The sequence below is a fragment of the Protopterus annectens genome, chromosome 4.part1 (assembly GCF_019279795.1).
Source record: "Protopterus annectens isolate FY-2018-M chromosome 4.part1, PAN1.0, whole genome shotgun sequence".
Taxonomy (NCBI): domain Eukaryota; kingdom Metazoa; phylum Chordata; order Ceratodontiformes; family Protopteridae; genus Protopterus; species Protopterus annectens.
The window spans coordinates 649535826-649559680 of record NC_056734.1 but is presented as its reverse complement, the minus strand read 5'-3'; the positions used below and the strand labels follow the sequence as shown (position 1 = coordinate 649559680).

The following is a 23855-nucleotide window of genomic DNA, read 5'->3' as shown; positions in this document are numbered from 1 at the left end:
ATGTCCATTTTCAGTAGAGGCCCGGGGAGAAAATCTCCAAGAAATCATATAGAGTTAATACAAAGTTAAAATAGAAGTTATTACAGATATTATAAGAACAGTAATTATCGCAATTTTTTTTTTCACACAAGTAGTACAAATTAGAATACTCATAGTGATTTTGTGAGAGGGTACAATATATACATTTGGACTATAAGGGTCATGAACACTTGTGTGCGAAATGGAGAGCTATGTATGGGATTTTTTTTTTGAGAGAGAGAGAGGAATGTTGGGGAAGGGATGTTGAAATGTCTGGGAGAGGTAAGTTGGGCAGGTGGAGAAGCAATTGGATCAAATTGAGCATTCATTTCATAACTGTAATAGGGAAGTATGCATGCATTACTCTAGAGGGCAAAACAGTAATTCATTATTACAAAGTAGTCATAGGTTGTGCCTTCAAAATCCACATTTCCCAAATATATTAAATGTCTGTGTGTATATATATATATATATATATATATATATATATATATATATATATATATATTCAATATGTTAAGGTTTTATCAGTATTGCAATGTAACATCAGAGCTGTAAAGCAGTGTCATCACTGGCTTCCTGTAAACTGTATTCAGTACATTTGGACTGCACATATGTGCATGTATGCGCACATCAAGGATTGCTTGCTGCAATCTGGAGTATATTGTGCATTTGTTAGATGCTGGGTAGTTTGAACAGTAAACAAAGGTATTTGTTTGGACTTTGTAGTGTTAAAAGTAAAGGTAATAGAATAGAGTAAAATAATTGTATTAATGCTTTGTATGGCACGTATGAAATTAATAATGTTCTCTCCTTTTTTTCTCTCACTCCAATCTTTTTTTTTTGTGTGTGTTTACTTTTTTATTTTTTGCTTTCCCACAGCAGAGCAGGGTAGGACTTTCCCACTGTATCCACCTGCTCCCTCTCCACCGGCTACAGCACTGCTGCCCAGTAGCTGTTAGCACCTCTTCTGCTACCCCTGCACTACCTGGCCCTTCAGGTAGATCTGCCCCAGGGGACAAGCCTGGGACTTCCTCAAAGCATAGTCACAGAGGGGGTGAGTTTATCCCCTTAAAGAACTGTCAGGGATGGTGCATAGGACTGTGCACCACACTGTTGGTGCACGCCTATGCTGACTGGAGACATTGCTCTCCATCATTGTATTAAATAACACAAGGAGATACAGACATCAGATACTACAGCCATCAGAGCAGTAAGGTGACAGTGATGACAGTCCAGTGGGTAAGGACTCGATTCTCCATGTCACTCAACTTAACATCCATTTGTTCACAATATCCCCACCCTCACCCCATCCATGGTGTCTACAATATGGCTAGATGTTACTGATTTCCAATCCAACTATATAATACTTAGACCTTATATTTAGACTTATATTACTGCTTTTTACCACTGTGGTGCATTGGTGCACATCGCACACTATGGTGCAATATTTCTTTAAAGGAAAAAATAGGGAAGATAGGAAAGTGGTGAAATGGATAGCAAACAGGAAGAGGAACAAAGTTAAAACAAGGCAGGAATTTGCAGGAAGGATGTAGGAAAGAACCATAGCTATCCATTTCTTCCAGAATAAAACATACAAATTTGGCTGAATTTGGACTATGTCTGTCATGAGAGCTATGTATGGAAATTTTTTTTTTTTTTTTTTTAAGAGAGAGCGAAAGAGAGGAATGTTGGGGAAGGGATGTCAAAATGTCTGGGTGAGGTAAGTTGGGCAGGTGAGGAAGCAATTGCAGACAGACAAGGCAAATAAGACAAGAGATAGGAACAGTGAAGGACAGATGAGATGGGTGAACACCATGGATGGGGAGGAGAATGGGAAATCTGAGTCCCATGCACATCGACGCAGTTAACAGTGAGAATCTAGCCCTCACCCAGTGGATTGTCATCACTGTCACCTCATTGCATTGCTGGCTGCAGTGCCTGACATCTCTGCCTCCTATGGGTGCTCTGTGCTAAGATGGAGAACAGGTGATCCCCCAGGCAAAGGCATGCACCAAAAGTGCAGCACACAGTCCTGTTTAACATCCCTGGCAGTTCATCATGGGTGATAAACTCACCCCCCCTCAGCTACTGCACCTGGAGGGAGCCACAGGCCTGTCTTCTGAGGCAGAACTACCTGTGGGGGTCAGGTAGTGCAGGTGTGGCAGAGGAGGTGCTACCAGGTACTGCACCAGATGTGCTGGCCAGTGGTACTGTAGCCAGTGGAGTGGAGACAGGTTCATCGTGTGGGACAGTCCTACCCCTCTGTGCTGTTAGAAAAACAAATAATAAAAAAGTAAACACAAAAAACAAGAAAAATAATAAACCCCCCCTCCAAAAAAACATTAAAATAATAAACACACAAAAAAAGAGAAAAGGGCTGGGGTGAGAACAGAAAAGGGGAGAACATTAGTAACTTCATATCTGACATACAAAGCAGTGATACCATTATTTTTCTCTGTTCTGTTACCTTTACCTTCAACACTACAAACTCCTGTAATTAGTCTCTTCCTTAATTTTAAGACTACCCAGTTTATAACAGAGGCAGACTGTAGTACAGACTGTGGCCACCAATCCTTGATATTTGCATATATTGCACATATGCGTGTTCCGATTATACTGATTACACTTTAGGGAGTTACATTACAATAATGATGAACACATAACAGTATTGTATATTTGGGAAGTGTGGTTCTTGAACCCAAAACCAATGACTATGGTAAAGTATTTTTTTCATCCTAGAGACTATTGCATGCACAATATTATTGATGAAATGCATCCATTTCAAATGTCTGGCTGTCTCGATCCTGTCTACAACCCTTATGGTCCATTCCTCCAGTTTGTGTGCTGCTGCACTTCCCGCAAACCAGCTTAGTATAGCTAAACATGTTTATGCCAAGCAGCACATCGTGCAAATACTGGCAATTTAAAATAAATAAATAAATTTAAAAAAAGGATAACAACAATTAATTACAACACAAATGGCAGACTGTCCACAGTTTAGCAGGTTGTGCAGATATTTGCATCATATATTTGGCCTTTTCCTTGTAAAACGGGGGTTTATTGTAAAATCACTGAAGATTGCAGTTAATATATCATGACATATACATTTGTGTTCCGTACTTCATATATTTCAGAAAAAGTATGCTTGCCCTTTGCCCTGTAATGATCCACATTCACTATACAGGTTTCGCTGCACGTAACTCTGGGGTGAGCCACAAAACCTTTCCTGCATGCCCAGATCATCATTAATATTCATGGTGCAAGATTGTGCAATGCTGCATGATGTGCAGGATCACATACACTAATAGACTGTGTAGGTTCTGTGCTATTTAAACATTAGTTTTTATTTTATTTTCTAAGTTGAACTAGCTTTTGTACACTGCCAACTAAAAATCTAATGTTTCTATAAAACCAAATTAACCATTTGAAATATATTTAAAGTTAATTTGTGCTTATCGGAGCTGCACTTTCAAGCTCCACCCACTCTCAGTCTTTTTACAAAACATTTCATTCAACTCAAATTAAATATTTATATGATCTTGTTAAAATGAAGTGTGTTAAATGTACAAGTCCCCAAAATCAAAAGAAGCTAGTCAGAAATATATTTAAGAACCAGGATATCTCCATATTAATTATTTTGTCTGCTTGCTAACACAGAAGTGAATAAGCAAGCTGTGATGTCAGATCACTAGCGATCATGGCAAGACTTTCAATTTAAACCGAATGCGAGACTGTAAGAAAACTTCAGCAGTTAACAGTCAACCCTCAAGCCTAATGTAGTTAAAATAATGAAAAGCACAGACTGCCAAGCCATCCCATACTCCATTAGTCTTATAAATCAAACAGTTTAAAACTAATCATCTCCAACGAGCTCAACCGCAACAATACTATCACAAATGTATCCACTACCCAACCAATATCATCTCAAAACAAACAGTCAGATGCACTGCAAGCTAAAATAGAAATAGAGAAAGAAATAAAGAAGTCTATGCTCTGGACATCAGCTATATAACATAAGGCACGATAGCTACTTTGATCCCAGCAAACACCAAGGAAACATAAGGCAGCATGCAAATGAACAAAATAGGATTTAACATAACCTACACAACCCACCATCAAGTCCCAATTTGTTTTAGGATCACAATATCACTAATAAACTGCCAAATGAAACAAGTTAGAATCAAAACATCCCATCTTCAAAGAGAAATGAATATATTTAAAGAAAAATCTCCATCTGTACAAACTCCCTCTTAAATGAACCAAACAATTAACATTTAAACTCTACTGATGTGGTCTGATTAGAACTGTTTACATCAGTAAAACCTCTTCAAAGCTGGATTTTAAAATTTTAAATAATTTAAGGTTGTGATTTTATAATAAAAGAACCTAGAAACCCTGTATGCAGAACCAGCACCAAGAAGTAGCATATTTATGTTAAATGTTAATAATAATATATGTAATTGATTCTAAATATAATCTAAAAAAGTATACAGTCTAGATGTTAATATATTACAACCTAAATTAATATCAAATATTGAAATAAGAATAAGTATATGCAAGTGGGTGAAAATAATACTAATGATAAAATAACACAATTACCTTAGTGCAGTGTGCATCCAGGTTTCCATTTTTTGAAAGTAAAAAAGATTTGAGAGGGATATAAACAATACTTCTTATGGAGAAATAGGTATTAAATAGCTTAGCAAAATTAAAAGTATTGAGATTGGTTAAATGGTCAGTTTTCCTTCATTTTCCTTTTTTTTTCCTCATTAATTTTCCATCCGTGTCTTTCAGTCATTCATTTAAGGGAACTGCTTTTCCAATCCACAGCTTCTGTTTGTTCAATTATATTTTTTGTTTTCTGAAAAGGACATGCAGTGTCCAGGTCCTCAAATATTCTAATCTCATCTGGAAGAAATAATTTAAGTCTAGCAGGGAGAAGCAAATTAACCATTATCTGTTTTTTCTTGCTCTTTAATTAAAGGCAAAAAGCATTCTTTTTAGATATCACTGTGGAGGAATAGTCATTGTCAAACCTTATTATTTTTCCTTCTAGTCTGATAGGAGATTTTGTCCAAGCTGCGAAGGAGAAAATGTAGCAATAGTAGGTCTTGGTGCTGGGTCATTTTTAGAAGGAGTAAGAGCCAAAGATTTGTGTGTTCACTCAGTTCTGTAGGACATTGCTTCAGGCAGATGAAGAATGTTAGGAAGCCAGGATGATAAAAGGTTTGTCATGCTACCCCTTCTATTTTCTCAGGCAAACCAAAAATGCTGATATTATTTCTCCAAGATCTGTTCTCTGTCATCCATTTTGCTCAGTAAGGTATTTTGTTTTAATAAAATTCAGCATCATTTTCTTCTTCATTTAATCTCCTTTCCATAGCATTTAATGCTACTGCTATTCCTGATATCTGCGCTTTCTGTTGGTTAAGTGACTCTTGAATTAGTCCCATTTGTTTTGTACATCTCTCCTTAAAATTGTCCAGTTTATTGTCCATTTTGTCCATTTTCAGAGATAGTTCCTGGACATTGGTCAAAACCATTTGGAACTCCTTCTTTAGAGATGAGTCTTGAGAGCTTATTTTTGTATGGCACATCTTTTAAGTGTGAAAATGTTCCAGATAATAGTTTGATAGGAAAATAAATGAATAATTTGTTATTTTTTGATAATATTGAACAGGATAGTTTAAGTTATTAGTTTTTAAGCAAAAAAAAAAAAACAAACAAATGTGATAACTTAATAAAATGTCCTGTCAGAAATAGGATGAGAATAGCAGAGATGGTGAATCTGCTCCAAACTCTTCAGCATTCTGGCCACAGTCCCCCATTTATACACTTTCCATGTGGAACTCACCTAAGATCGCTGGATTAACCAACCAGGCATGTATTTCCAGTATTCCACAACTTGTCTGTCAGTGTTACCAGTAATATATTTACTTCTGGTGCCAAAGCCTAAAAACTGAAAAAACTGAAACTGGGAGAGGCTGACAGCTAGGTGATTGACCCAGCCCGGCACGTGCCTAGCTGAAAAGATGAAGATAATCTGCAGGTTCTGTAACATCAACTTCCTCAGAACCAATACAACTAAAGGAGACCTAGCTGTCTTTCTAGCTAAAACTTGTACCACTGTCTTGTTAGCATAGATAAATATCACTATCTTATTCTTTAACTCTTACTCCAAACAACTGAATACACTCAAACTAGCATAAGTTCTAAAAATGCAGTATCCTTCTTCCAAACATCTGACAAACCTTCCAGCCATCTTAGTGCAAACCATTCACCATCAAAATAATCCCGCACACTGTGAGCCCGAGCAGCATCCATAATCAAACACAATTCAGCATATGTCACCCATGTTCCCTGCCAAAAAGAAACACAATTAAAGCTAAAATTAAAGAAAAACAGACCAAAAGCTCAAATCCTCCTTAATTAATTTATTGACTCTCAACCAATGGTGCTTGCTTTCCCTCCTCTTGACAAACTGGCAACCATCCTGCAAACAGTTCTATCCAACACAATCATTCTACAAACAAAATTCAACAAACCAAGCAATTCCACAACCTCCCAAATCCTGATTATCTCTTTGTCCTTAATTTGCTAAATCTTACCCTTCAACTTCATCAGTTTTCCTTGAGTCAAACAAAACAAGCCTTGATCTGCATCCATCGTCACTCCCAAAGATATTCAGTACTTTACTCAGACCCTCTAGCTTGCCTTGTACAAATGACATTCTGAATTCAGTGCGGATAGCAGTAAAAGCCAACAAACGTGCCACCTCTCTTTTTGACCTTCACATACCAGCGAAAAATCATCTAGATTATAAACTGGCTGCTGGTTTAACCCTCTGTTGCCAAATCCATTATAAAACTGAACTGAACTTCTCAAATATAAAACACATCATGGATAGCCCATAGGCATGGCCTTAACTAAATAAAACTTCCTGCTCACAAACATCCTCAACAAGGGTCAATCAAGCCACCTAATGGGCACCAGCATAAATGCAGCCTCAACAGCAAGCTTCTCAAGTCACAGATCCTCAAGCTCTTTAATAATCTCTCTGTATCATCCAGTGAAGTTTATTGCACTTGAGCATCAGCTCTGGATATGTAATCATTCATCAATCCCCCTTCAGGAAATGATAAATGACAAATCAGTCTGAACTCTCCAGTCATGGGCAACAAACCCAAAGAGGAAACCTGAAAGCAATGAACAGATGGCCCCTCAAACAGGCCTAAAACTTTCTCCACTTCCACTTCTTTATCATTTAATTTCTGCATAATATCTGCTTTCCTTCTGACTGATTGCAAATACTTACACAGTAAATTACTGCCCCCAGCTATGGAGTTAATGGCAAACCACCATGTAAATTCTGCGACCAACTCTGTTGCCAACTGCTTGTCCAGAAAACTCTCAAGTAATGCAGTTAGAACTAATATATTAACAGGTGAGTAGAAATGTCTACCTTCCTGTCATGTCACCCCTTTAAAGAACAACGTTACCCTCTACTCTCAAAAATTAGCCCTACCCAAAAGTGTGGCTAACCAGTGGCTATATGTCCATCATTGTCCAGAGAAGCTGCTGCCTGCCCAAACCAGCCCATCCTTATGCCAGCATTTTACAATGGCATGGGATTCCCAACAAGTCAAGCTAAAATGGGAAAACATACTGGTCATGATCACCTGCCCAAATTAAAGACACAACAGGTCTCCCTTTATTATTTGAATGCTTTGCAGGTCTTGCTTGACTGCCTGCACCATACAGCATGATAGCCAACCAAATATCTGCATGCCTTATCTCTCACCACAGCATCTTATCAACAGACTTCCTGTTACAGAATTGCTGATCATATTGCAAATAGGCATTTCCAGCAAGCAAGCACTGCACCTCATAAATAATGAGAAAATATGTCAAAAGGGTCATTGCCTGCAATGAATCCTTTTCCAAAACTACTGCTATTTAGTAGAAAACCCCCATGGTGAAATAGTCCCAGGTTTGATCCCTATACCTACCTTGTTGCCTCCTCCCTAATGCCACCAAAGCTAACAGCAAATCCTTTGTCGCAGTGGCCTCCACCCCCAACAATCCCTGCACTCCACCTGCATAAATCAATTCAACCACATGAACATATACTATATTTCAGATCTTCTCCTTAACTTCCATAGTAATATGCGGGGTAATAAACCACCCAAATCATCCCAACAGAAAGGATTGAGTAGTCAACCACTCTCATGGCCATGGCCCTAGCTGGTAGTGAGTTGCTCCTGTAGCTTGATCTACCTGTCTGCCTAACTCCGCAGTTGCTGGTTCCAGACTAAGGCTTCCCTCTTCCATACCCACTGCTCCCAACTGCCTACTCAGTCCTGCATCTGATCTTTGAATCTAAGCAATTCCTGTAATTTGCTATGGTCCTAAACCTTGAAATACATCTAACCTATCCCCCTATATCTCAACCAAACTCAATTGCACAGTCATTCTATTACCTGCAGGCACTGGGGCTGCATCTCTAAAGCTCTGCTGACCCCTTTACTTGCAGCTCCATCTGATTTTCTGGCTCACTTTCCTCCAGAACCTCACAATTGCTGTTCCTCTTACTGATGCTTCCTGTGACTTCTCATCCGATATACTTTCAAAGGGGTTGCTTTCACCTCCACCAGCTCCTCCATCTCCTTTAAATAATTATTTGTCCTGAGCCACTATTTGCAGTCATTGCTGTTGCAACGATTTCACCAAAGTCATCTGAAATAAAAGAAACAATATTATTTATTGAAAGCAATACCTCCTTATCAACCCCTCCCACCCAAAACTTGGCTATTAGCTAATACAAGCCTAACCATTTGTCCTTTTACCATATAACAAAGACACCCTTCCCATCACCCATCTTTAATACCTAATCCTCTCACACCTGCCCCAGCTCATTGAACCAACCAGGGACCTGACTTGTGTTAGCCTGCAATACAGACCCAAACCCCCATCCCTCAACCTCGATGATACCACATCCATCACCAGCAAGCCACCACACAGCATTCCTCTAGCAGTTAAAAAAATATATGACCCAAAGCATTCCTCGCAAATGCCTTGTCATGACCAGCATCCAAAACAACAGCACCAGCTGGCTTTGGCCAAGTCTGGCACACAACGAAATGGAGAAAACACGTAAAATACCTACAAGCAAGCAGTTCAAAACATCTAAGACCACCACAGCAATGAGAACCAGCAAAGCATCAGATGATACCACAGTCAGCTCTCTACTGTACAAAAATGCAGCAACTCCCCTCCACTTCACACTGCCATACATCAATATTCAACAGAATGCATACACTGACAAACTCCACCAATAGCCAAAAGAAAACAGTAGCATCATGCATGACACAAGTGTTACATTTTCTGCACTACTTATTTCTCAATCTTTTTTTATCTATATATGTGACCCATACGTTTCAACCTCACAGCACAAGACATCTGAACAAAGCCTAGAACATGAGACAGACTCCAATTATTGCTTGCATAAACTTAGAAAGTTGCTAGAATAACAAGATCTGTGTTGCCATGCATTTTCAGAAGGATGAGTCTGAAACTCACATGTATATCATTACCTAGTGATTTTAATCATCAGCAGTCTACCAGAAAACGACAAATTTTATGAGCACCATGCCAAAAATATGACATAAAATCTGGACATTCTGAAAAAATCTGGACAGTTGAAAGGTGTGATGAAGTAGTGGGATTACAAACATTGCGTGCTCATTATGTTTCTAATGACATGCATTCATTTAGAAAGGAAATTTGTTTTATTCAAGCATTTTCCTCACAAAATGTATGACACAGCATGGCTCAACAGAAAAACTATGGGAAAATATGTCTGGGATAAATGTTAATTTGAAGTGCACAATGAAACATAATGTATTAGCAATGATTTTCTTGATGCTCACAGGAGCCATCTTTGTGATATGGGACCGATCACCCTGTTCTTCCCACAGCTAAGTTTAGGGCAACCAGCCACATGACAGCAGCAGTTAATGCATGGTCTTACACTCTGTAATACCCATCCAGGAGTTCTATCCCATGACCAGAAGTTGTCCCGCGCCATAACATCCAGACCACATGAGCTCACACATGTTCAGATTCTTGCTTCCTTTTACAAATTAATACATTCTCTCTTACTGTATTTTTATTTTTTTAACAATCCCAAACAATCAACCACCTTGCAGGTCTTTCACCTCAATGGACCAATCCGTCTGCCCTTCATTTATATAATATACACTTTCTCGTTATGTTGCAAACAAAAATGTTATAACTACTGAAGAACTCACCTTCAACTAACATACAATAAAAATATCCTTACCTACCTACTGTCAGGCCTATCAATTTGCTGGTTGCTTGGACATGGGAAAATGATTTTCAGACAAAAACACATGTTGAAAGACTGTAATCCTTCCTTGTCTCAATTGATGTAAGTACACAGTATCACTAGAGGCAAAGTTCTCACATACAAGCACTTATAGTATCAATTAGGTTGTCAGCAATACACACACTGCACCACCAAGTACACAGTATGGATCAGACACAGTGATCCACATTTGCCAAAGATCTTAAATGTAATCTTCCTTAAACCCAAAGACATCCCAGATATTGCATCTATAAGATGTATCCTCAGTAGCCCCAAAAGCACTTTACCAAAACACTACCCACCACAACACGTGCAGCCAAATTTCATGGAACCTGAACGTCTAAGTCCATAATGCAAGCCGTTACACAACTTAATATTTTGGTCATAGGAGGCTCCCTTGTAAAACACACAGATGTCCCACTCCTCAGGATAATGAGACAGTCACAATCAGCTGCCTATCAGGAGCCAGGATCCAACAGCTCATACCTGCATTTAGGTCATTGGATCACAAGTACCAGTATGACTCAGGTATAGTCCATGTGGGTGTAGATAACCTGTGACGTATCTCCCTTGACGATATGAAAAGAGATATCATTGAGCTCTCGAACTACATGTCCTGGACTGGTAAGAGCTTAATATTCAGCAGTATTTTGCCTTCACTAAGGATGATGTCACTATATGAACAGAAGATGACTGATTTTAATAAGGGGTGAAATATTTGCCAGCATGGCAGGATATGGTCAACTGACTAAGCTACTTTGTCAGGGATGGTCTGCATTTGTCTCTTCTAGGGTTTAGGATATTGACTAAAACATTATCCTCCCCCATTGTGCAGCTTTCAGGATGCCAGACTGACAAACGTTCTAACATAACAAAATAAGCTCTACAAAAACTAAAGGTGTTACTGCTAAATGCCAGCAGTCTAAACAAGAAACTCCACTGCCTCCAAGCTTTCTTCTCTTTGGCAAATGCGGACATTTGTGCAGTTACTGACACGTGATTTAAAGCTGTAGAAGGCAAAGCAGCAGTACATGGCTACAATGCCTTCTGCACATTTAGACCAGCTGCTGCACAGGCAGGGACTAAAGGCTGATGTCTCTAGATTTACATCAAAAATAAATATTCCTCAAGGCTGATTAAACAGAATGACATGCTACAGCTTTTCCTCATCCAAACTACCATAAGTAAAGTTCCATACCAAGTTCTTGAAAGCTTTAGGCCCCCACCTATTGCCCAGGAAGCCTACAACACATACTTAAACTTACTGGAGATACTCACCATTCAACCCAATACCATATTCGTAGGTGGAGTTAACTACCCCATACTTACCTGACCCCAGACTTGCAGGCCCAGAGATTCTTGGACTCTGTCACCACCAACACCCTGCACTAGAAATTTCATATGCCTAATAAAGGAATGAACATTCTGGATCTGGTCCTCCCTAACATGGCAGAATATTGCACTACCCCATGCTCCCTAGTGTAATGTATTTTCTGGTAAGGTCAGACCATTAAGCTGTCTCCAGTGAAATAAAAATAAAACCTCTGACTCTTGTTAACCCTGGAACATTTAGAACCTATTCTATGACAATTGTTCTACTATGAAGTGATAATCTGGCAAGAAAAGGATACTGGCTATAAACAACATGTCTTTTTTAAATTGCCTCAAAGCCCTACTACTGTACTCAGTTTCCTACACACTGTAAAAGGGTGGTCAATATCTGACATACAAGACATCCTTGGATACCACTCTGATTGACTTTCTGCATACCTGCAAAACAAATAGCATGGAAATTTCCCAATTGAAGGGACTTAAATCTTGCTTAAGACATAAATAAGACATGTTGGAGGGATAAGTGTGTGTCTTAGAGAGTAACTGTTCTTGGAAAAAAACTTTCTATCCATGTGGCTCAGAGTTTTTTCATTACTCAATTCAGGAATAATTTGGACTAGTGGACAGGGAATTGGAAATCCACCCTGGTCTGACATCTATGTCTCTAGTGGACAGAGACAGCTTGTAAATGCTTGTCAACACAAGCCTGAGCCTATATATACCCCATAAAATAACCTTAAGGCTCCTAAAACTTGTTAGATAAATTTATGATACATAACTAGGCTTAAGAATGATACAGTGGTTGTTAGCCTAGTATACACCTATGAATTTACAATAAAAGTAGCAGTGCTTTGTGGAACTGAGAAATAGCATACAGTATTTTACAATTATTCCAGAAAGCAACAGTTATCATAGTAGTAGCTTTCTGACTAATGCTGTAACACTTTGCTTTGTATGCAGTAATGATGAAAAGCAACGCCCACGTATTCAGATTAACAGGGAATGTAGCCTAGAGGAATCAACACCGTTCTTTCTTGCTGCCTGTAAGTTTTATATGTTTTTCTTCCAGAAAACCTAAATAAATTGTACAGATGGTAATGTGAGAACATGAAGTGAAACAACAGTTTTGAGCCACTAATCCCAGGAGCCACAGAGTCTATAAAATAGCACTGCATTGATTGGATGGAACTTTAGAGCTGAAATAACAGTTCATATATTTATTTTTATTTATCCTTCAGTCCTTATAAGGATACATAGGAAGCATTTTCTTTTTTAATTGCACTACATCATACTCCCTAGTGTAATGTATTTTCTGGTAAGGTCAGAACATAAATCCAGATCCAGAACGTTCATTCCCCTATTAGGCATATAAACTTTCTAGTCCAGGGTGTTGGTGATGACAGAGTCTAAGAATCTCTGGGCCTGCAAGTCTGGGGTCAGGTAAGTATGGGGTAGTTAATTTCAAATTGTTCTATTTGTTTCCTGAAGGCAGTCCTTGACTAATGGGGTGCAGTGGTGCAGTGGTTAATGTTGTCACCTCACAGCAAGAAGTTCTCCAGTTTGATTCCCAGCTGGGGTGCCTTCTGTTTGGAGTCTGCATGTCCTTCCTGTGTTCACATTTGTTTCTTCTGAGTACCCTGGTTTCCTCCCACATTTTAAAGACATGCATGTAGAGCATTTCTCACCAGGCCTCCACTGAAAATAGGCTCCATCCTAGTCAGACTATCCCGGTCAACAAATGTTAAATAAATAAATGACAATGGTTTAAACCAACAATTACAGGAGCAGTAAGATGAGTTTGGAGTTAAGACAACAGTTCATACATTTATTTTCCTTTTGTATCTTCTCCCATCCTTGAAAAACTACTGAGGAAACACCTCCTTATTTTATTTTTTTTTATTTTGAATTGTTGTACGTGTTTCCTGGAGGCAGTGCTTGATTGATAGCTCAAACCACCAATCACAGTAAAAGAAGGATGTATAAAATAACATTGCATCAAGCGGATGTGAGTTTGGAGCTGAAACAGTTTATGAATTTATTTTTAAATCCCTCCTGCACTTTTAAGGATAGAGAGGAAGCACTTTCCAATTTTATTTTTTAATTCTGAATTGTTCTGCCTGCATTGTGGAGGAAGTACATGATTGAAAGCACAAACCACCAATCACAGGAAGCATAGGCTCTATAAAATAATAGTACATTGAGGTGAAGAGCAGATATTTCACATCTGGTGGGGATGCAAATATGCAAAGACATGCTTGGATGTCTTTGCATTATTGTGTGACTGTGAGAATGTGAGATATCTTGTTTATATTTGGAGAAGTACCTACTAGGATATAGACTTGGCTTATCTACATCACAAAGTAAATTATCATTTAGTTTAATTAAATTTAAAATATTTTTACTTTGAATTAGTTATCTATTTCTGTCATACAATATAGTTGGTAGTTTTAGAACTAAATAGGTTGTAGCGCAAGAATATATTCCTTTTGTATAGTTTGTTATACATTTTTTGTTATGTATTAGTTTTGCCTGGCAGTATTAATGTTATTATAAAAAAACTGTACTAGTAAATTATGATTGAAGCTTTTGGGACTAGATTAGTATTACCCATACAACTATAACTGATATCCAGTTATTTTGTATAATTAGATTTTGTATTTATTTACAACGGTAATGCTTCTAGATTTCTCCAGTTTCTGCAGCTTGGGAAAATATAACTAGAAGGGTATTGTCCAAATATTATGAATAAGTATTGTGTAGCAATATTAAAGTTACTCTAAATTGAACTACTAATCTATGTTTTGAAATTGTCTAGGCTAAGGTCTATATTAACATTTAGCTGAATTTAATATTAAGATGAATTAATTAGTCTTCACACATTCTACTTAATATTGTTTGTAGTCTACATCTATTCAGTTTTGCAGCTTAGGATTGAATGACTTGTCAAAGATTTTGATTCTATTGGTACAGCTTGTTAAATATCTGCATATTATAATTGTGTAACAACATTGATGCAATTATAAATTTAACTGGGGTCTATATTATAAACCCGAAAGCCGAATTACGCAAATATGTTTGCATCGACACATAAAGATCGATGTACGAAATGAGCGAACAACGTAAATGCCGAAAGGGAGAGCACCGAACATATTTCCTTGGCCAGCAGGGTGATCATAGGGATGAGGAAAAAATCCTTTTCCCCACTGTAGTGCGGTCGCGGAGTTGGTATATTTAAATAGGGGGGTGTGGGGGGTGCAGGGGGGCTTGCCCCCTTGCAAAAACATTTAGAAAAGTGTTTTAGTTTAGGTGTTTTGAGTTGGGTTTATCTTACCTTACCTGTATGGTGCTGTTGCTTCTGGTATCACATTAGGCATTCTCCCTTTTGACATTTACATTGTTTGCTCATTTCACACATTGACCTTTATGTTTCGATGAATTCGTATCTGCTTAACTTGGCTTTCGGGTTTATAATATAGACCCATTGAACTGAGCTAGTAGTCTGTGCCTGAAATTTGCCTGGGCTAAGGGCAGTATTTACTATACAGTTGGAGAGAATGCAAACTTTATGGCTCATATTCTATAGTTGACTTACTGATTGAGCATGAGCACAGTTCTGACTGTGTGAAACTTGGGGAACAAAATAAAATTATAGAAGGGAAATTAATGGGTAGCATACTTCTCAACTGTACAGGTTTTCGCAGACTGTCCAGATTTCTGCCTCATATTTTTGGTGTGTTCTTCCTAACATCTGTTCCTTTCTGGCACATAGCTAAGGATTGTAATCATTAAGACTCCACATCCTTCCAAATATTTATGCTAATGCAAAACCTATTCTCAATTTTCTAAGTTTGTAAGAGCAATATTTAAAATCTGTCCCTATTTATTCCCCCATCATTTTAGGCTTTGTCTAGATTTTTTGCTCTAGAAGGCTTTGAGGTATGATGGGTAGTGGTGATCAGGTTAACAATAAAACCTCCCTCTATGTTATTTCCAGTTTTATGCATGTGTGGAAATAAGATAGGAAAGAGTTATGTATGCTGTCAAAAAAGATATAGCTGGCCCACTTGTTAATGTCACTAAAAATGTTGACTTCAGGAAGGAAAATAATTAACAAGAGGTGAATAAAACATAGTGGAAATATTGCCATTGCACTTATAATTGGTAGAAAAAAGAAAATGTGGTTTAAATTTAAGGGGGATAAAAAAGAGGAGTAAGAAACAAAATGAACGAGTTAATAATGTACCGACTGAGGAAGGTAAAGTATCTAGTTTAGAATTTACAGACTGTGTTAGTAAAATAGCCCATCAAGCCATGAAGGAGATGAGCACGTATCATTAGAAAATCAAGGAATCTTAGATTACAAAGCTCCCTCTACCTTGTATCCAGAAGTTAATATAATCAACAAGGGTATTATCGAAACCTCAAAGGATAAACAGGGAAATGGAAGCATTCTAGTATATCAAACAGAGTCAAGAAGTGGGAACAAAGTTACATATACTTGAGAAATGTACATGAGGACTTTTGCAAACTCAAGGTTTCCAGAGCTGATTTTATCTCTTCTTGGGATGGATAATGACAAATTAATAGCGTCTAATAAAGGCACCAAAAGACTATGCCATTCTAGTCCTGTATCTGGCACAGGTGGATCTTCAGATAAAAAGCAACATGGGATAAATGGGGGTACAATACTGCTTTAAAAAATATTTTGACCATAGAAGATGACATTATTAAAATCAATGATATGACCCAGTGAGATGAATATAAAAATACTGAGCATGGCAAGGAGGGAATTTCTGAAGGTAAAGAGTAAATATTAGAATCATGGATGTAAATAACCATGCCTTCCACAGATCTGTTCTGACAAGATTCTAGTGTTGACAGATTATATGCTCAAGCCTGTTAGGAAATGAATTATGGATTTATGTAAAGCTAAATTGAAATTCCTTTCACTGGCTGGCTTAAAATGTTGTGTTTGTATCTCAGCTCTCAGGAGATTAACAGTAGGAGATACGGTCAATACGTTATACATTGTACAAATGATCTAAGATATATACATTTGAACAATATGAAAAGGTCTAATCTGATAATCATAGAAATATTGGAGACAATCTGATAGTTATTCTAAGTGAAATACTCCCATCTCCTGATTATAATAACTATGGATATGTGAAGGCATACATGCCAACCCCTGTTTGAGATTGCTATGTCAAACTTATAACATTACTATTCTGACTTGCTAGGAAATAGTGAATGGAAATGCTAATCTTTTCTTCTCTGATCACATGCATTTGAACCATGGTGGGGCTGGAAATGTTTTTAAGACAGTTAGAAGTTATTTGTTATATTTTTTTAAAGAAACACTCCGTCAGATTCTTGTACAGAAAGCCACCAAAGATATGATCAAGTTTTTTCACTGAAAAAAAATATAAGGCCAACTAACCCATTTTGCAGGATTACAGCAAAAAGTGAGACTTGAACTTGTCATGCAGAATTAAAAATGTTTAGGAACAGTGGTTTGTAAATTAGGACTGATCACCAAAGCCTTTTAGTTATATTGATACTGATCTATAAATTCTTGAGTGTTGGAGGTATTCTATGAACCTTGTTAATGTTTAGTATAATTTGCATTAGAAATGCCAGTGAGGTTTTAAACTTGATATTTTAACTACAGATGATTTTTTTCATTCTGCACTTTATTTCTGTCTTACATTTCATATCACCTCTTCATATCTTTTTTATGTATTTATTAGCCAGATAACTACTAGGACAAACAGTCTGTTTATAAGAGTGTGCTAGGCAGACATGAAAAAGTAGCAGTCCTTGTGCAAAACTGCGAAATTAGTTCAGATACTGAATTCAGTAATTTGCCTAAACATAATTTAATTGATTGACTGTAAACTGGACTCTCTCCCATCTCTGTTTGCTATTATTGCTGCTCAGAGAACATCTGGTTTGGCACTGGGTAGCATTGCTGGTTAAGGTAGCTGCAGATTACACCAAGTAAGCACCCTTCCATCATCCAGTTGCAAACACCCTCCACTCCCATCCTTTCAAGTACACATTAGGACCTGTAACCATGGATGGGCGCTCTCCTGCTATCTCTGCATCTAGCTCAGTGGATATGGGCATCCTGAGGTGCTGTAACAATCACTTTATGTACACTGACACCCACTTAATTCTTGAATAGACAAATATAGTATGTGAGACATGTTGTTACACATTGATACTGGAGGCTCGAGTCTCACATACAGACACAAAAAGCAGCAAACAGGTTGTCAGCGACTCACACACATGACTCACTGCACCCAGAAAGGAAAGCATGCATAGACCCACATATGCAGAGGCTTACATGTAACTTTCACAAACCTTAAAGGCCTCTCAGGTGCAGCCTTCAGAAAATCTGCATGCACACAAACAAGACAATTCCCAAAACAATACATAAAGCCATATCTCATCTTGTCTCAAATACCAAGCCCATAAAGTGGAACACTCCACAAACCAATATTCTGATCACAGGAGACTCCACTGTGAGAAACAATGGTGTCCCTTTTTCCAGGCTGGATAAGGGGAAAGTTACAGTTAGCTGCCTGTCAGGGACCAGGATTTACCAGATCATGCAAGTACTCAGGTCACTTACCCCAAGTACCAATATGACTCAGTCATAGTCAATGTGGGTGTGAATGACCTGAGACATACCTCCTTGGACTACATAAAGTGAGACATGATTTAGCTCTCAGAATATGTGTCACAGGCAGGTATGAGCCTAGCACTGAGCAGCATTCTACTAACTTCAAGGATGATGCCACAATACCACCAGAAAAAAATCAACTATAACGATTGGCTTAGCTACTGGTGTCATTCCAAAGGGGTCCAGTGCTTGTCAGCTTTGGAAGAAAAGGCTGACAGGTCCCACTGTTGTGTCAGGGATGGCCTTCACCTGTCAGCTCTAGCCTTCTGGATATTAGCCAAAACATTATCCACCCATGTAGTGCCTTTTTTAAGCATTCCAAAACAGACAGACCTTTTAACATAATAAAAGCTACTCACAACAAGCTTAAGGTGTTACTGCTCACTGCTAGGAGGCTCAACAAGAAACTTCACTCCCTAGAAGCTATCCTCACCTAGGAGAATGCTGACATCTGCATTGTTACTGAACCATGGTTCAAAGCCACAAAAGCACTCTGGAAGTGCAAAGCTATAATGGCTTTCATAAATTCCAACCACCCACTGAACATAGAAGAGCAAATGGCGAAGGTGTATCTACCTATATAAAGGATAGGCACACCTCAAGACTGGTCAAACAATATGATATGCTTTAGCAACTCCATGTCCCTCTCACCATGGGAAAAATCCATTACCATATTCTTGCTTGCTACAGGTCCCCCAACATGAACCAGGAAATCCATGCATCATACCTGAAGTTACTAGAATCACTCACCATCTAGTCAAATAGCATACTCATGGTTGATTTTTAACTACTCCTCTAATAATTGAGAGGCATACATGACCACTAACATGCAAGCCCAAAGATTTCTTATTCAAATGTCTGGAGCAGCTATTCTGCCCTCCCAGTAGGGACAACATATCCCAAGTCTGGTTCTTACAAATATGGGAGAGTGCTGCAGTCTCCCTAGTGTGATGTTTTCTCTGGTTAGTTCAGATCACAAAGTGGTCTCCCTTGAAATTTAGGTAAAACTAGTTCTCCCACCTAACCTGACATTTATTGACAGAACTTCCAGCAACTCACCCTTTAATATCTTCTTCATTACAGCTTACTAATATATGAATGCAGTTTACTAATATGTAAATATGTCCTTTTGAAACTCACTTATGAAACAGACTCACTTGAGTACACTTCCAGCTCACTGGAACAGTTTCAAATTCCTGGGACAGTCAAGGCAATGATATAGTGATTATCATTACTTTAGCACTCCAGATGATACGTTATTCAGTCCTTGGGCTATACTTTCTTTAATATAATCCTTTTCCCAGTTAACATTTCATTTGCCCAACTGTGTCCATCCGTCTTTTAGGCCCTTTTCCTGTCAAGAAACTCTTCCCCCTTTCTGTCTGGTACATAGGAATATTCAATAATCTCACTACATTCTTAAAGATAACTGATGAAAAAAAAAACATATGTGTTTAATGGGTCTAAACAGAGCTAAGAAAAAGAAAATTAAATAAAACTAAATTATGTTAAGCACTTTCTTGTATTAATGCCATACTTTATCTAGAACAGAACTATGTGGTGATTAGATTATTCCTAGATACATTCAAAGTCAGGAAGTTATTCTTAAAATGCAACCAGCTTTCAATTTCTCAAGTTGTTTTGTGTCCTTAATGAATTACAGGAATAATTGTAACATTACGTCAAAATCCTCATGTTCTACTCCCTAAATATTAAAAATGCAAAGCTAAATTTAAGAGAAACTACATGTCTTTGTCACTTTTTTTTTTTACTCCAGCCCTTCAGATTGTGACTGCTGATATGACCCTCTAATAGAATAGTGAATTACAGAACTGGAGTTGATGTAAAAGAAATACAAACACTAAAATGGTTAAGTCTACTAAAATTATATAAAAACTAAGGAAAAGCAACAAAAAAGGAAATTATAAACTTCAGTATATAACATGAGCCTGACACTCACAGCACTGCAATATGTACCACAGAAGGAAATGAAAGACTGTTTTGTCCCATTCACTAAAAGAAAAAATCATTGCACAGCATCAGTAGCATGTCTCCACACTTTCTACAGTATTTTGTAAAGTATCATGATTTTCATAACAATTTACAAACAATGCTAAGCAATGCCTACAGTCTTATAAATGTTAGAGTATGTTTAACAGTGAATAAAAGATTGAAATTAATTCTGCTGTAAATATGCTGAAAGATAAAGCATAGAATAAAAGGTTTGCTTAAATATATGTATAGAGTTTAGCAATGTAAAATGGGCATCCATACTATATGTATAACAGACAGGCTTCTTCACAGCATCAGCAAAAAAAGCCTAAAAAGCAATTCTGGAAAGCAAGTATTACATGCTTTTCTCATGTTTGCAGAACAGTTTATAAACTCAGCAATATGTGATCTTTTACAAAGCTGTTCCCTCAGAAAACATGTTCTAACACAGTATCAGTTCCTCAAAAATATGTTTTATCAATATCAGCAGCAGAACAGTTTGATGTATTCATTGGTTCATAGGTAGGTACTAGGCTATCGGCCCAAGGGCCTAAGTAAGCCTAGCCAATAAGGTTCCCTGGCTTAAGCCACCCAAGAAAGTTAATTTCCTGTGCCCCTGTTGAACAGGGCCACAGAAGTGATCTCCGAGGTGTATTTCCTATTTCCCATCTACTCATCAAGATTTTTCTTGAAGAGTGCTAATGAGGAACTTTGCTTGACATAAATGGGTAGCTTGTTCAAGAGTATAGGAAGTCTCTGGGACAGGAATCTATCCCTCCAGCATGTCCTGTTTATTGTGGTGACAAGGTTTAGGTCCCTAGGGCATGTAGCTCAGAGGGATTGGGATTTCTTTAGGTGTAGCATGTCCAACAGCTCTGGGTTTAACATAGCTTTATATGTTAAGCAGAGATCTCCTTGGAGTAGGCGATATGATACAGAGTAAAGCTGGAGTTTTTTGAGATGGTCAGTGCAGGGCATCTGTTTGAGGCCAGTAATTCTCTTTGTGAGGTACTTCTGTGGCCTTTCCAGCTGCTGCAGATGTCTTGTAAGATACATTCCAAAAGGGGTGTTGTCCTCTATAATAGGTCTAATGAGTGCCGAGTAGAGGGGAACAAAGATCTCTTTTTTCTTGGATGAGAACCCTTTTGTTATGAGGTGTGCTACATAGTATTCTCACAGATGTTTCTTTTCAGACCTCTGTTAATGGACAGTTTTTTGTAAAATCAGCAGAAAAATAATTGTGCATTTTCACATCAGCACAAATGATTTCGCAAAAGGACAATACATGCTTTACAACAAAACATTTCCTTAACCAAGTCTGAAAAGTAAAGTAGCAGAACAGATGTTTCCTTATTAAGCCCAAAAAAGATACCAAAAGGAAAAAAAACAGACTCTAAAGTGCGTTACTAGAACAGTATATAAGAATTATAAATCAAACTTTGTTAGAAGTATTTGGTAGGAACTTAGGTTCTGAGGTAACTGGAGAATGGAAAGCCATAAAGCCATTGTCCATATAGTTGTGAAGGAAAGACTTTGTACATTACATCTGTAAACTACAATTGTATGCCTTGCTTGTTATAAAAATAAGTTATTTATTAATAACTGTGCTTACAGTGAAATAGTATTGTGCTGCAAAATATATCAGTGTGCAATTTGGTGCTTTAAACAGACCAATGCAGTCATACAAAGCTCTGTGTCTTTGATTCAGCAGTAAACAGCCAGCAAGACTTTGTGTCTTAAGAAGACTTTGGTTCCAGTCCAGTACAGCATAGCACAGCATGCAGAAATCTTCCGGAAATTAAATTTTTCAATTGTGACCCTAGCCTGTATCCGAACACAGGGGGAGTGGTGATGCCTTGTATAAGGTCACTCTAGTAAAAGCACAGCAACTAACATTTATGTTGAGTACTTCAGTTTTCTACAGTTTCTATAGTTTGCAGAAGTACAGTTTCTCAGATGTCGGAATCCAGAGTGAGACTGCAGTGCAGGAAAGTGGGCAGTGCCACAAATTCTCCAAGAAAGGTAAAAGAGCAAAGTACAAGACGGAAACTGTAAGTTTTGTTTTACCAACTTCACAAGTGGCAGCCTGATAAGAACATTTTTTTGTGTTACATACAGTATGGATGCCAGTAGAGGTGATTATAACAGAATACAGTGCTGGGATACACAGCATATTAGCAAATGTAAAACCTTATTAGGACAAGTTGATAGTAAGGTATAATGCAAAGGTATTAAAATATTTGACTGGTATCTCAAAGAAAACCATATGTGGTATAACAAATGTTTATTGTGTGAATCATCTAAAACTGCTTTCTGTGTACAATGTTATAAAAATACAGTGCGTGCAATTATTCAAAGGTTAGCCTGTACAGACAAACATTTTAATAGTAAAGAACCAAAAAAGTTAATATGCTTACATTATATTCAGATGGTAGACAGTTATGTCCTGTCACCACATGTGAAAGGGTTATTTCAGAGTTACAACAGTCAAATCAGTCTTTGACACAACCTCCAGTACATCTTGTTACAAAATAATTTAATTAACTTCTAAAAGACAGACATTGTGAGTTCAGGAAGTTTACACAAGTTATACACACATTTTTTTCAAAGATGCATAAAAGCTTTAGATTCAGCAGAACATGTTACTGAAAAACGTCAGGGAGACCATGCAGCATTACAGGAAACTCTTGAACAGCAGTTACAGTATAAAGAAAATAAATTAACTGAGCTGACAGAGGCTGACTTCTTGCATACAACAGCTGAGCTTAAGAAAACATTGCAAAGGAGCAAGAAACTACAGCTGATCTGTACAAAAAAGGCATATTTTACAATATACTTGCGTTTTGAAAATGGTTACGCATACATCTCAGGATCTGATGTATGGACAAATCATTCTCAAATGTTTTAAAACTTTTATTCAGTTAATGCTAGAAATGTATCAGTACTACAGTAAAGTAGAGCATATGACTGCCATTCTTATAGCATAGTCAAAAGGTAAAAAAAAAACTGTTCTAGTGCATAAAAATCAAATGAAAATAGTTAATAGTAAAAATCTGAAGTTACAAGACTGACATACATGTATTTTATTTTCTTCTAAAGTACAATACATAAGAGCAAAAGGCAGATAACAGCAAATGTAAATAATGTAAATATAAACATGTGTTAGTTAAGCCAATATCTATTGTTTTTACATGTTTATAATTATATAGTATCACCACACCAAACAGTTAAAGTTCTGATAGACAATTAAAAGAAATAAAATAAAATCACAAATGATATTAGTCAAGCAGTCTTTGTAAAATGAATAGCAGGGCAGTTAAATCAAAAATACTGAAATCCAAGTTAAAAAATATGTAAGCTAATTGTAAAATAATGTTTATTTATGTAGTATAAATGCATAGTTATGCAAATCACAAATATAATTCTATGGGCCGG

The 23855-nt window shown here is 37.5% G+C and overlaps 1 protein-coding gene across 1 annotated transcript in view; it reads left to right on the top strand.

Annotated features, from left to right (window-relative positions):
• Window positions 1–23855, top strand: part of LOC122801263 — a 196166-nt gene that overhangs the window by 78301 nt on the left and 94010 nt on the right. The window contains exon 7 of the mRNA XM_044070814.1: window positions 23031–23298. Within this exon, the coding sequence (XP_043926749.1) occupies window positions 23031–23298 (268 nt within the window). The remainder of the gene's footprint in view (window positions 1–23030; window positions 23299–23855) is intronic.